Source organism: Heloderma suspectum, chromosome 1 (genome assembly GCF_057233095.1).
Source record: "Heloderma suspectum isolate Gila_16-S chromosome 1, 16-S_ref, whole genome shotgun sequence".
Lineage (NCBI taxonomy): Eukaryota > Metazoa > Chordata > Lepidosauria > Squamata > Helodermatidae > Heloderma > Heloderma suspectum.
The window spans coordinates 334809421-334825298 of NC_139458.1; the positions used below are offsets into that span (position 1 = coordinate 334809421).

General features: G+C 40.5%; 1 protein-coding gene across 1 annotated transcript in view; it reads left to right on the forward strand.

Annotated features, from left to right (window-relative positions):
- The window catches only part of LAMA2 (laminin subunit alpha 2), a 619437-nt gene that overhangs the window by 550983 nt on the left and 52576 nt on the right, over nucleotides 1-15878 (forward strand). The window contains exons 47-50 of the mRNA XM_084827486.1: nucleotides 2840-2999; nucleotides 7597-7721; nucleotides 9279-9441; nucleotides 12066-12210. Of these exons, the coding sequence (XP_084683612.1) occupies nucleotides 2840-2999; nucleotides 7597-7721; nucleotides 9279-9441; nucleotides 12066-12210 (593 nt within the window). The remainder of the gene's footprint in view (nucleotides 1-2839; nucleotides 3000-7596; nucleotides 7722-9278; nucleotides 9442-12065; nucleotides 12211-15878) is intronic.

Consider the following 15878-nt stretch of genomic DNA (forward strand, 5'->3'; position numbering starts at 1 on the left):
GCTGGTGGGTCTGATGTCAATGAGAAGGTGAATCCACTCCAGGTTTCCGTCAGAACTTTAAAGGAGCTATCCAAGGTGCAAAGCTTGGTACCTTGGATAGCTCCTTTAGAGTTCTGACTCATTCTGACTGAAACCCAAAGTGGATGCACTGCCCCGCTGACATTGGAGCCACCAGCCACCAATACTTTTAGAAAGCTCTCAAGCAGGACATGAAAGCAGCAGCCCATCTTTGCAATGTGTCCCAAGCATCTGGTATTGAGAGATATACTCACTCTCAACATGGAAGTTCCCTTGAGCCATCAGGACTAATTCTGATCAACAAATCTCACCTCCATTAATATGTCTAGTCAATGAATTTGTCTAATACTGATGTCTGTATAGGGCAGGGGTGGGTAACCTATTTTGGCTGGGAGGATGGGTGAGGCCCCGCCCAGCCCTCTGTGGGCTAAATGAAATCAGGGAGCATGGTCACACTCCCTGATGTCGTTTGGTCCCCAGCTGAAGTGCTGGCGGACCCTGTACCCAGTCTTTCTGCCAGGGACCAGTCTCTACTGCACATAGGCTTTCCCACAGCTAAGCTACCCTGGTCAAGGCACTGAGCAGATGATCCACCTGGTACCGGGGCTGCTTTGCTTGTTCTGTACCTTCCCCCATAGGGGAGGACATGGGGCCAGTGAAGCCAAGCTTGCTCTGTCCCCTTTGCTCCTTCCAATAATAATTCCTTCTTATAAAGTCTAAAAAGTGAAACCAATGCTCTTAAGAGTGTGCTGTTTTTGTGCAGTTTAATCGTGACTATATCTGAAAGTGGGCCTTTGAATCTTATCCCTCCCTCAGTCACAAAGCAATCTCGCTGATGTCCTTTCCTAAATATAAATTGTACCAACAAAGGGGAGGAACAAGACAGGACATGCTTCATATATTACGGAAGGTTCTACAATGTAGAATCTGACTGACCTTATTTTCCTCTAGGAGTACTCTGTGTTAGATTAATTTTGAAATGGAATGTTAATCCTAGGTATTGTGAGAGCATTTTCAATCTTGTTAAAAGTTCTACCTGACAGGCATTCCACACACAATACTAGTTATATGTTTGTACCAATTAACTAGCTTTGTCTATGAAATGTTTACTCATGTTTTGTTAAGTATGTTATACGACATCCTCATTATGCTCCAGTAATACATTTCATTTTACAGTCTAATTATACAGCAGGCACCATTAGAATTGTTTAACGCTTTTGCTAGTAATTTTCATGACAGTGCAATTTATGTTATTTGCTAGATAATATTCACCATGCATATCCTGTTAACATTATCAATTCATTGAGGCAAAACAGATTGGAATGTAAAGGCCTGACATTTATAAAGAAAGAAACGAAATGATAAATATTTCTGCTCCATAAAATAAAATATATTGTTGATGCATGAAGCAGACAATATCCATGAAACAAATAAATGCATTAAATTATTATTGTTTTACTTGTCAGTTGTAGGCTTTCAGATTTATATAAAAGGATTTGTAGTTCAATCTTTCATTTGTTCTGTTCAAATAAAGTTTAGACTTATTTTCTCTTTTACATATATAGGCTATAGAAGGAGAGAAGTCTATATTTTTTTATTTTTTTATTTATTTATTACATTTATATTCTGCCCAATAGCCAAACCTCTCTGGAGGTTTAAAACCGTAAAATGCAACAACATGATAAAATATAATGCAACACTTTTAAAAGTTTAAAAATATAACATAAACCCAAAGTGAAAGCTAGCAGCAGTGTCAAGATCTAACCATACCATAATTCATTTATGGTGCAAGCCTATGCATGTTTAAATAGCAAAGTCCTACAAAACCTAGCATGTCCCAACCAGATGGCTGGGGAGTGCTGGGAGTTATATGACTTTTGTCTGTATAAACATGCATAGGATTGCACCCATAAAAACAAAACAAAAACCGAATGATTGAAATACCTGGAAGAATAAAGAGGTCTTCACCTGGTCTAGAAAAGTACATTATTCATTTTAAAAGCAGATCTTTATTTCTGGTTTGGCATCAAAAGTTCCCAATAAGTAATGGGGCTATTATGTATTGCTAAGGAAGTATCCTTTCCACACGCGTAGGATGTTTAGAAGAACTTGCAGGAAGCTATTGTGAGGGGAAAGAATGCAAAGGTCTGGCATAGCTAGTCCAACCAATACTGTGGTGACACCTTGAAACTTTATTATCAAATAAAGAGAACACCATTGGTGGGTTCACTCCATCATTACCTGCCACTGAGGACACCTGTCCTGAAGTCAGGCAGCTCTGTTGACACCTAGCCAACAAGGAATCTTGCTTGCTGGGTGCTAGCTAGTCTCCTTTCATGAGATCAACAACCAGCCAGTTATGCTGGAATCCACAGTGGGCCAATTTGCACAATCAAACAAGCCACCATGGCTTAAGTTTAGATCAGTGGCACATGCCAGAACATGCTGAGTGCCATTAGCCTGATTACCCACTTGGGTACAGCCACAGGTTATTTGAGGTTTGTTTCCCCCTCAAGCAAGCCATGCTGCCTGTGTTCAGACATCACAACAAGCTGCACCCAGGTGGGTAATAGGCTAATCACATCCAGCACATGCCAGCATGCGCTGCTGATTTAAACAAGCCGCCACGGCCTAAATAAGCCACGGAGGCTTGTTCTGATTGTATGAATCTGGTCAATGTGCCCTTATAGCTTAAGAGTAATGTATAGAAACTCACAAAAAGTTATCCTGTATGTGTGAACATCTTTACTGAATCAGGACGATATATGGATTAGTTGATTAATAGTAAAATTCTCCCTCTCTATCGTTTTCACTCTTGAAGGACTGGAAGAAATGGCACCATTTCAGTACAGGCATTGGAGGGTCCTAAAGCCACCATTGTACCAAGCATTTTCAGTGCAATTTCTCCACCTGGTTACACCATTCTGGATGTAGATGCAAATGCCATGTTGTTTGTTGGAGGCCTAACTGGGAAAATAAAGGTAATGACCCTTCACTTAGCTCAGCCAATTTAATCATTATATAATGTTCTTTAGTTTCCTTTCTTTTAAACTGAGAAATTATTGTTATGGAGCCCAAGGCAGCAAAATAATAAATCACTTGCTTGGGAGCAGTCTTAGAGCAATGTGGGATTTCAAAGAAGGTATGCGTATGTAAGTGGATTCTGGACTGCAAACCAAATTAACCATTTAATACTGATATAATATGCTTTAAAATAACTACCACTCTGTCTCGTAGGTCTTACTTCCAAACTAGTGAGCAATATGCATGGAATTGCAGTTTGAGTACTATACAAGCAACACTAGCATTGAGCAACTTGGTTCTTTTTGGTTTCTGCCTGTTTGGCATACTGCAGCATGGCTGTTGGCTGACCTGCTAAGCATTCTTGGTTTATCAGAGTCTTTGCAGGGGGGGTAGTGTAGAAATAGATGGTAGTCAAGAGTTTCCCACTGTGTCGAACTCTAATATATTAATGTGACATTTTGATCTACTTATTGCTATTTAAAAAATCCCACTGAATATCAAGTCCTTTTCTGGCATTACTGAAGAACACTAGTTAGGGTTTTATAGAAAGAAAGTGCTTATAAATGAAAGTGCTTATAAATGAATGATGGATTCGATCAGTAGATTTCAAATCCTTTGTATACTGAGGGTATTTCACAGAGAGGCAATGCAAGCAAATGTTTGATTCATTATAGGCTCATATGGCATAGGGTCACACAGCATACAAATACCTACACACCCCATATCCCGACAGGAGGCTGTAAAGTGAAATCTGTGATGTAGGTGATATTGGATGCCCTGCAAAAGCACTCAGCCGAAATGTTAAGTCTGGAACCAGCTTTGACAGACTATATAGGTATCTTCTAAGCAGCTCTGCATCTGGTCGGTCAGATTAAAAAATAGCGACAATGTGGTGTAATCAAGATATTGTCAATCAATCTAAAAAACTGGAGAGTTAGTTATTTCTGGGTCTGAACTATATTCTAGCAAAGCCTATAAATTAAAAGGACTAGAGCCTTCCTTTACACTTCTGGGAAAGATAAGCATAGTTGTCCCTGCACAGTGTCCAGTCAATGCATATATTGGTGAGATGAAGTTTTCCAAAGAAAACTTCTCTTTGGATGGACTGGATTTCACAATTTTGGTTTGCTAAGTTACATACAGTAATTCATAGTTATACATACATGTTATGTATGTATGTCCAATGCTGTCTGTCCACCAGCAGAATGCAAACCACTGACAAAACAAATTCCCCACCTTCACCCCCAAATCTGCTCCAGAGGGTTGGGGGACCCTCCAGAACAAATTTGGTGGTCATGCGTGTGAGTTCAGGTGGAGAACGGGAAGTCCATTGCGCAAGTGGAAGTCCACTTGTGTGATGTTAGATGGAACTCCCTCCATTTAGACAAAAACTTGTACTGTAATTAACACATATTTTCTTCTTTTTTGCATTCTGCACTCTTCTCTCAATCCAACTTGTCTTCCTCCTTGCCTGTCTAACTTACTTCTCCCCTCCTACCTCTTTTTTTTAGCCTCAGTTTTACCTCCCTCTTTTTTTGTGTGTGTGTGTCTGTTGCTTGCTCTTCCTTCTTGCCTGGCCAGCCAGGGCACCTGCTTTTTCTGTGGGGTTAACTGTTTATGGCTGGTCTAACCTAAGCACTGTAAATATACTTTCTTTGCACAGATAAGAAAATTCCAATTTGGGATTTGAATCAGTGCATAGGTTTGCAGGGAAAGACATTCCAATCTGTTGATCATTCCACATAGTGCAAATTCATTAAGTATGAAAAGCATTTCATCCGGTGTGGATTCTTCAAGCACCCATAGCAAAGACACAGCAAACTCTAATGTAGAGTCTCATTTATATCAATGGCTAAAACTGAATGTTTATGGTCAGTGCTATTATAAATGAAAGGTGGTTATGGTCAGGCTGCTGCAACTGAAAAATCTCTACTACACTTTCAAATTCCCTGATGCAGGAGAAGATGAGGCAGCCATGGCTTTTCTTACCTGCTGCTCCCTCTGTCTAGTCAGCATCCCCCCCACACCTGTTCTGTAACACACATGGAGATTTTCGACGTGTAGCATTTATTGTGCGCTTATCATTCCCTACTCACAGTTGTTTACAGGTTCTTTAGAAGATGTTGTGACCCTCCAGCTTCTGTTTTTAAACGGCACTTTCCATGGGTTTTTTAGAGAATGAAAAATGTGGTATTATTTGTGAAAGAGAAAGAACACATATTTTCCACTTGTATATTTTATTATTTATTTATTTATTTCATTTCTATACCGCCCAATAGCCAAAGCTCTCTGGGCGGTTCACAAAAATTAAAACCAAACAGCACACAATACAACCATAATAAAACCTAGCAGCATTGTAGGAATTTGAAATACAGATTTAAAACAGCAAAGCTAAAATGCTAAAATGCCTGGGAAAATAAAAAAGGTCTTCTCCTGGTGCCGAAAGGAAGACAATGTAGGTGCCAGGCGAACCTCACTAGGGAGCTCATTCCACAGCCGGAGTGCCACAACAGAAAAAAGCCCTCCTCCTAGTAGCCACCTACCTCACTTCCTTTGGCAGGGGCTCATGGAGAAGGGCCGCTGAGGATGATCTTAAGGCCTGGGCAGTGTAATCATGTTATTCCACTATACTACAGTGTCACCTAGAGGTTATGTAGTGGTGGAAAAGCAAGAAACACTCTTCGTGTAGTGCTTGGATCTCAATTCTGTGATGAAACCAAAGGTAGATACAGCCGATTAATAACCTCCTCCTAATTATAGTGGGAAAGGAAGGGGTCCAGAAGAGAAATTGACAGAATTAGCTGCCCCATCTCCCATTGCATTGGAAAATGTAAAGATTCCATGTGGTTCTGGCAACCATATTAACACGGTATTTGCCATTTTCTCTTTATGTAATTAGAAATTAGTATAGACTCTAGAGGATTTGTTTAGTATTCAGAAATATATTTTACCTCCCTCTCTCAAGTGGCTTTTTTCTTCTTTTTTAATGTAATTTTTCAGTTTGGTTCAAATAGAATGCAGTGCCTACTCATCATGAAGTTCTCAAAAGTGGCATTAAATTCATACTTTGCCAATTAAAACATTCACAGTGACCTTGGAATAGATCACGCAAGTTGTTAGACTTTCATGTCATGCCTCCCTTTGAAAGTCAAGTTGCTCTTCTCCATATGCTTCCACATTAATATTTTTAATATTCATAATTGCTTCATGAAAAGTAGCAGGTGCTTGTCTGTCTCAAATTGCTAAATATCTGGAATTGAAACTAGCTTATATTGATGAAGTGAAACATAAAAGAAAATTGGATACTTTTGAAAAGGACAAGTTCCTCTTAGAACAAATACTCTTCAAGTAGCTCAGATGACCTTAGCCAAGCATTTTATTTTATTTATTTATTTATCTTGGAATTGGAGTGTTAATATTGCTGACTTATGAGCAAAAGAAATCAATCCAAAATCATTAGTTTAACTTTGTAAAGTGACTATTCTGGTTGCCATGTTTCCAGTCTCCTTTCAAACTTTCAAGGCAACATTGATTATCTTAGCAGAAAATACTGATTGCTCCCCTGATCTAGTATGGCAGAACTTTGGGATGTCCAAAAGAGATTAAACCATTCTAGAGCTTAGACCTATTAGAGTTATACTGAGGCTAGTTCATGCAAACAACTCAAGAAGATGGTACACTTACGTTGCAAAGTTGGCAGATTCACGTGGCTGACAGTTTACCACCTGGAGCAGATCCACATGGCTTGCATTTCAAGTAGCCACCACATAAATCAGGCTTCCCCAACCTGATGCTGTCCAGATATTTTGAACTTTGACTCCCATCACTCTCAGCCTGCATGGCCAATGGTCAGGAATGCTGGGAGTTGTAGAGCAAAACACCTGGAGGGCACCAGGTTGGGGAAGGCTGGCATAATTTACTCATGTCTCACCGGGTCAGGCATGAATATCCTTCAGTAGAAGGGGATGTAAATTAGAGTAGTGTGTACTCATTGTCCAGGATGCACCTATGTCAATGAAGTCTTCCATGATTCCAAAATGACTGTGTACACCTGTGTAGTAAAGTTTCTTCCACTGTTAAATGAAACTAGGGGCATTAAGAGGTAGGCTGGTCCTTTGATATTGCAACCTCGGCTAGGACCACACTTTGTAATGACCAGGAATCCATGAGGTGATGAAAGAGGTAAATAGAGTTCCCAGCAAGGAGACTAGCCTCCATGGTGATATTTACTTATAATAGCTTTTGAAGAAGACTGCAGGTGAGTATACTCATTTGATCACCACTTAGCCTCCTTGTGAGTGGGGCATTCCAGCTCTCCTCAGTCACCAGCTAGCAAAGACAGCAAGGCATTCCTCAACTCTGTTGGTGCATCTTTCCTGGGCACAAAGTATTGTCTCCATTTGTTGCTATGGCTGAATGGTTCCCACATCAGTCTAAAATTAAAAAGTATGTGAGGACAAAGAGAAGACAAGAGCATGGTAAACAAACAGACATTACCAGTGTGGTCCATTAACAAGGAGTTTAAAACTCACCCAGCATACTTTCTATTTTCAGAAATCTGAGGCTGTAAGAGTCACTACTTTCACTGGCTGTATGGGAGAGACTTATTTAGACAGCAAACCAATAGGACTATGGAATTTCAGAGACATTGAAGGAGAGTGTAAAGGGTGTGCTGTCAGGTAAGTTTTATATTTATATTGTCCATTGTAACGCTGTTGAATAAAGAGATTATTTGACCAAATAAAATCATAGTACTGTTCAAATACTAAATAGTAAATAAAAGAAATTATCACCTTTATTTTATACTTCTCTTCAACATTTACAGTGTAACAAATGTCCATTATTACTAGACAGAAATTAATAATCACATATGCTTCATTGAATATTCTTCCAAATATAAGCAGAGAGTGAGTGCCAGAATCTAAGGATTTTTTTAAGTTTAAAAATAGTAAGACCTCAAAATATCATCTCTAAATATATCAAGGCTCCTTCTTGATGCCATTTTTATTTAGATGATGTGATGACATTTTTGAAACCACCATATTTTACTTCTTCGGCAAGTCCAGTCATTTTTTATGACCCATGTCTGACTGGTCTCTTGTGACAGGTCACTGCTCTGAAAAATAAAACTGTTAGGTTAGCTCAACACACTGCCCCAATTGCCTCCTTATTTTCAAGAAAGTATTTATTGAAAATATATAGAGTTAAATCCAAAGTCACGTGACCAGACTTCACTCATACAAGGGACTTCCCCATCCTCTCCTCCTCCTGCAGCCCTCTGCACACAGCTCTATCTGCTTCTGGGGGTCCCCCAACCTTCCAGAGCAGATTTAGGGGGCACGTGGGAGGCTGTAGAGGGGAAATCCATTCCACCAGCAGTTTTTATTTTGCTGTCAGATGTCCACCATTGGATACAACCCTGACCTGAGCATTTCAGTTTTGAGAATATATGTCTAGATAAAGTAGATCTTCAAACCCAAGATCTTCCTTTTTCAGCTGCTGCTGCTGCTAGTAGTAGTAGTAGTAGTAGTAGTATACCACCCAATAGGCGAAGCTCTCTGGGTGGTTCACAAAAATTAAAACCACAAAATCCAGCATAAAATTCAATTTAAAATATAATAGCTTGAAACTATAGTAGAAAAGTCCAACCAGAGTAAAACATAGCAACAATGCAGAGATTTAAACTGCAATAGCAGATTTAAAAGAAGAATTAAAAACTGGAATGCTGAAATGCTAAAAATGCCTAGGAAAATAAAAAGGTCTTCACTTGGCACTGGAAAGTGCACAATGCAGGCATCAGGCAAACCTCTTTAGGAAGCTCATTTCACAACTGGGGTGCCACAGCAGAAAAGGCCCTTTTCCTGGTAGCCACTTGCCTCACTTCTTTTGACAGGGACTCCTGGAGAAGGATCGCTGAGGATGATCTTAGGGTCTGGGCAGGTAAATATAGGAGGAGATGATCCTTCAGGTAACCTGGCCTGAACCCATTTAGGGCTTTGATTGTTAATACCAGCGCTTTGATTCAGGCCCAGAAAGGGACTGGCAGCTGGAAAAGCACTGACATAATATGATCATGTTGGCCAGTCTCCATTAACAGTCTCACTGCCCTGTTTGGACCAGCTGAAGTTTCCAAACTGTTTTCAAAGGCAGGCCCGCGTATAATGCATAACGTATGTGTTTATGTATAGCAGTTATTGAAAATCCTATTTGGACTTTGAATTTTCTTTCTTTCTTAGCCCACAGGTAGCAGATGGTGAGGGCACTGTTCAATTTGATGGGGAAGGTTATGCTATGGTGAGCCGCCCAATAAGATGGAACCCAAACATCTCCATGGTCATGTTCAAGTTCAAGACATTTTCTTCCACTGCTCTTCTGATGTACCTTGCTACACTAGACCTGGTAAAACTCGCCTAAATGCTTTCTGCCTGTCTTGTTAACATAATGGAGTACACAGTTTCTTGTAAACAGAGATTAAAATGCATGCCATTATGCTGTGATGGATGTCACTTAAATTAAGACAGTGAGTTTTATGACTTGTGTGAGAGCATTTACAGCTAAAACAGGGTGATTTACAAGAATGTACTTCAGCAGTTTGCATAATGTTGTTAGGATTCCATCCAGATCATTACAATGATTACCATTTCTAAGGTATATTGCTTTTTAAGTTGTATTGTCAAAGAATCATTCATATTGGACTCCATGGCTGTTGGACACTTTGCCTTATGGGTTATAGTCATGCATAATGTGATATCAAAAATATTTTACTGAAATACTTCTACTTATTTTAACAATGCCTTAGATAGGTAATCATGTGTTAGCTTGCTTGGGTGTAAACTAGGGCATACATTTTTAAGCAGACAGTATGGGGCATGATCCTTGTCCACATGAGAGTCTGTGTGTAAGTGGATATACATAGGGTTCAGTAGATCCTTATTTCTTCCCTACCCACCACACCATGGCACACATGTCCAGCCATGCATAGACTCAGCCCACAAGAACATTGCAGAGAATGGGAGGACTGTGTAAACATCCAACACCAAAACTTTGCACTGTGGAAGCTACTTGAGATCTGACAGATGAATGGAATAGATATAGGATATGCATATAGCTCCCCCAATTCTCATAAAGACCTAGGCTATATGTTGAGGTGCTAAAGGAAAGAAACAGAACACTCTTGGGCCCCATAGAGATCTATCCAGTAGCAGGTTAAAATCTGATTATATTTAATGGTTTGTGACTTTCTAAAAACAATGCTCCCTTTAATTGCAAATTGGCTTGTGACATTATTCATTCTAGTTCTTTCCTTTTTCCTAGTTTTCCTAGAAAAACTAGACCAGCTGCATTACACAGATGGCAAGAAGTTTTGTTTATGTTACAGTGAATGTCTGAAATTTGGTGAATATTGACAAACATCATGAGAACATTGACAATCCTAGAGATATCTGTTAATGTTTGAAAACTCCAACATAGACTGGTAAATGTGGACATTCACATAAAATGTGATTGTCAGCATTCATATGTCTATGTTAAAAATGTGTGTGTGTGTGTGTGTGTATACACACACACACACACACATACACATACCCATTTTTGACATAGACAAATGAATGCTGAAAATCACATTAAGAATATGAGATCGGTACTATGCCCATATGAATGTTGATATTTACCAAATATGGGACATTACCTGTAACAGATACATAAGATGGTTGTATGCAAGCAGTCCACATAAGACTGTGGCTCTGATCCAAAGAAACACCTGAGTAAGCATAAGCACCTCTGCAGGAACATTGGTGATGTGCTTAAGTATGTTCTTTCTGGCCATACCTTTCTTTCTGCTCCTATACCTGCATCAGAAGGCACTGCAGTATCCAGTACTGCTGCTGCACTTCTACTCATTCCATTGTGCCAGTGGGACCCACTACTAGCTCAACAGGGAGTCAGCACTGCCTAAAGCAAGGCTGGAAACAAGCTTGAACACGTGTTTCCAGATCAGAGCAGGTCAGCAGAGCTCCCTTCTGGGAGTCCTGCCTGCTGACCTTCCCCATTTTGGAAACGAGCACTTCTGCTCATTGCTGGTTGCTTTAAGAACTGTTAGCTTGCTGTTGCACTAGCAGTGGGTCCCACTGACATGCAGGTAGAGTTGAATAGTGCCACCTGCTGCTACCAGAGTTCGCCTAGATCTGTTCAGCAAACAGATGCGAGGATCTTTGGAATGGGGTTAACACCTTGTAAACATAGTCCCCTCTAGGGGAAAAAACTTTTCTTCTAACTATCGTAATCTGATATGGGCTGAATTTACACGTAGCAGTTATACCGTTATCATACCGTTATCATAACTATTAATGCCCACTGGTGTCATGTGTACCAATAGGTATTATAATGGTATGATAACGGTATGATAACGGTGTAACTGCTACGTGTAGATTCAGCCCATGAACAAAAGTATACAATCTGTTTTTATATTTTTCGTTATTATTTTTTTCAGTCCAAAACCTTAACATAAAACTTATATTTTATAAATTTAACATTTAACAGGGTAATTGAAACACCGTTACAGTGACTTGTCTCTTATTTGGAAATATAAAACATGTGTTTGTATGTGTGGAGAGAGAAGGGGAGAGAGAGAGAGAGAGAGAGAGAGATTATCCTTTTAAGAGGTAGCCACAAAAGAAGAATGTTAATTTGGAGCATTGAGTTGGAAGTTATTTATTTCTCAAAACATATTGTTGTGTTGTGTTGTATTATGGTATGATGTGTTACCAGTGATTAATGGAAGCTACTCTCATTACTATCTACCTTACCATTCACAATAGGTTCCTCAAATGAACCCCACTGATGATGCCTTTGTTTTGAACTGTATTAATTAACGTTTGAAAAGAAAGTGGAAACTTGCATATTGCCTGGGGCTGTGGCTGGGGTTGGGCATGGGATAGTCACTTCATCTGCAATTATTTCGCATCAGAAAAGTGGAACCTGTCTTTCAGTAGCTAAATAAGATTTCTAATGCTTCTCATTAACAGAAAGATTTCATGAGCATAGAGCTCAGCAATGGGCGTATCAAAGTCAGTTATGATCTAGGTTCAGGAACAGCTTCTGTTGTCGGCAACCAGAACCACAATGATGGGAAATGGAAATCATTCACCTTGTCAAGAATTCTAAAACAAGGTGAGTTCCTGCAGTGATAACATCATAAACGTCCTAATTATCTTATCCAGCACAGCTAACTACCTAATCATGGAGAAGATGATGTATAAAATTGCTGGGTTTAGAAAGTTGTAAAAGAAAGTGATTTAGCAACTTCTTTTGCTTTCAATTACCAATGGCTCAGGTTAGCTTTGACTGATTGCAGTGTCAAACAGGTCTCTTATGATTTTCTTTTGAAAATGGTAGCTTAATTTTTCAGGCATAATTCTGTCTTACAGGTACCTAATTACACTCTAAAAAGCATCTGAGTGAAAATGTTTTTTTCATGCAGTGCCCTGATGTTGTTCAAAGTTCATAAAACAAGCCCATGCTATTTCTGTTAGAATGTAAATTGGTTTAGTACTTCTTGGTGTCTTTCATAAGTTGGATTTCTCAAAGTGCTTGTAAAAGGCTGTGAGTTAAATGCTACTGTTGTAATATATCTGTCTACAATACACAATGGCTTCCTAAGTATCACAGCCACCTGACCTGCAAGGAAAAAAGGCCTCCCACAGATGACAGGGATCTTAAACTTATATGATGACTAGAGTTGCTGCTGAATACCACTTAAAATAAAATCTAAGTAGAGTCCTCCTCAAGTGAAACATCTATCTAAAAGAATTTCAGTAAGATTAGTGAAATTTGCTCAGAAGAATTTCACACATCTCTGTTTAAAATATGATGGATGTGGCACAATATGGGCTTTTCAAGAGACTCAGGCTGTCTCATTCAAGTTTGAAATCTGGAAATGGTGTCTTGTGTTCACCATAAGAAACATTCCCAGATGTGTCACTGGAAAAACAAATGCTCTCTGTCTGAGAGAGCACCTTCTCCCTTACCAGCCTGCCAGGTCACTGAGGTCAGCAGAAGAGATGCTCCTGGTGGTTTCCACATGGACCTGAGGCCCGTTTAGGGTCCACTTAGAGTAGTGTATTTAGTGTATTCTTTGTGGAATTCCTCGCCAGTTGATGTCAGGCAGCTGTCAACACTGCTTTCTTTTAGGTGTCTGCTAAAGACATTGTTATATCAACAAGCTGTATCAACTTGATTTTAAATATTTTTATTCTTTTGTGTTCTGGTTGTTTTTTCTTTTCCGTTCACCATACAGGCAACCTTTTTAAATATACAGTAGTCTATAAATTTTGTTAGCAAATAAATGCTCTGCTTTTAGGGTCAAACTCTATAACCCATACAACAGGTCCAGTTCATCACACTTGTTCCCATAGTAACAAAGGCACAACATAGTTCCCATGGCAAAGCAGAGTTAAAGTAGAATCCTATGCATGTTTAGACAGAAAAAAGTCCCACAACTCCCAGCATGACCTAGCCAGCCATGCTGGCTGGGGCATCCTGGGAGCTGTAGGACTTTTTTTCTGTCTAAACATACATAGGATTGCAGCCTTAACTGTTTTTTGAGACCAGTGTTCCTGATCATCAATCTTCCGTGTTCTGCACTGACAGTAAATCTCAGCTTTATCCAAACTGTCTGACACTTCTCTATACATATGCCATACATTTATTTCATGACAATGTGTTGAATTAGATTTCCAGCTCTCTGCATCCCAAAGGCTCAAGGCAACTGATGTGGGGTTTAAACTATTTTTTTTTTAATAATAGCTTGAACTTAAGAGCCTGGGGAAAGAGCAAGTCAAAGTAAGGTATACGAGGGCATAGGATGTAAATGCTCTGTTTTTGATGGACCACAGCCAATGGGGCACCTGCCGCTGAGGTGGCATGGAATTGGTGGTGGGGAATCTATGCTAGTTTCTATTGAAGCAGCGGTGGATGGAGTGAGCAGGATTACAGCCTGTATAAACAAAGCCACTGGAACAAAGTCATTATCAGTTTGGTGGTTTTACATATTTTTATTGTAAATTTGGCCGGATGGATATTCCTCAGTTATACCATTATGAAAATCTTTCCCAAATCAGTCAGCATGATCAAGAAAGTAATACTTAAACACTAGCAGTAGTTCTGAGGGAAGGAAAAAAAAAAACCCTCGATGAACTGTCTTGCTAATCATTCTAAACGTTTTGGCTAAGATGTCAAATCTTTTTACACGATGTTTCCTTTTCCTTTTTTCACATTCTTTATTCCCATGCTTGCTTGCTAAATTCTTTCCAATATGTTCTGTTTCTTTAACCCTTGGTGTTGTGCTTTTAGGATTAGTCTGGGTGAAATTAAATGTTGATGTCTTGATGGCCTGCACAACTCCCTCTTCTCCCCTTGCAGCCTCTTAGCCCCCCATAAAATCTGCTCGGGAGGGTCACCCAACTCTCTAGAGCAGATTTTGAAGGTGCATGGAAGGCTGTAGGTGAGCGGGGGAATCGACTTCCTCTCTATTCCATTGACAGAATCTTTTCCATCAGTGGAAGGGTTAATTGTATATTACCTACTGTTTTTCTTAACAAATATTTATAGTGATGTACTCCTAGTAAACTGGGAAGAGAATACACCAGTAAAAGTGGTCATGACAACATGCCCTGGATTGTAGCTTTTTTCTTCTTCCTCTTTTATTATTTTTTATCTTCTTCTTAAGGGATATGAACCTAGGGATGGACGAAAGTCACTTACCTGATCCCGAAGCTTGCTTCACGGTGGGGGGGAGGCGCTCCGTCCCTCCCCCCGAAATTCTGGCCGGGGGGGAGGTGCCCCAGCCCTCCCCGCCAAAATTCTGGCCGGGGGGGAGCGTCCCGTCTCTCCGGCCGCGAAACCTCTTCTCCTGCCGGGACGCAAATGGTGGCGGCCGTAGCTGCCACCGTTTGCGTCCCTGGCCTGCAGTCAGCCGTGATAGGCTATGTAAATGTTTACGTAGCCTATCATGGCTGACTTTGGAAAAAAAAAAGTGCGTACACAAATGGGGGCGCCCATGGGCAACAGCAAAAATAAGGGCAACGCAAATAGCATTGCCCTTATTTTCGCCGTAGTCTACGTAAATATTTATGTAGACTACCCGTGCCAAAATAAGGAACGCAAATGGTGGCGCCCATGGGCGCCGCCATTTGTGTACGCGCTTTTTTTTTTCCAAAGTCAGCTGTGATAGGCTACGTAAACATTTATGTAGCCTATCATGGTGTTTTTTGAAAATCTAGCTGTGATAGGCTACATAAATCTTTACGTAGCCTATCATGTTTGTTGTTGTTGTTTTTTACTTGGAAGTGGCGGCGGCGGCAGCCGGTCGGAAGACCGGTTGCCGCCGCCGCCGCCAAACCGCCGCCAGGAGCCGCCGCCGCCAGGGACATTCGCTCAAGGTAAGTCCCATCCCGGGGGGGGGGCCGGGGGGGCGGACCGTTTCTCCACCAATTTCGGGGGGCCGAATGCATTGGCATTCGGCCTCCCGGAGATTCGTGGAGAAAATCTCTGACATCCCTATGAACTATGAGCCAATCTACATGGCCAATTTAATACAGAGGGGGAGAACATCAGGGTCATTCATGATAGATGACACTGTTGCCAACCCACAGCTTCCCTCTGGAAAAGGCTCATTTTTGAAGAGTCATTTTAAATGCAGCTCTGGAGCGGTTCTGCTGCAGTGTGCCCCATAGCTGCATTAAATCCTGGGCATGCCTATTTCTGTGACCTGGCAAACACCTGGTGAAGGGGTGGGGCCGCCCCTCCCCCCATTCCCTCTTTTTGGACACAGGCTTCTT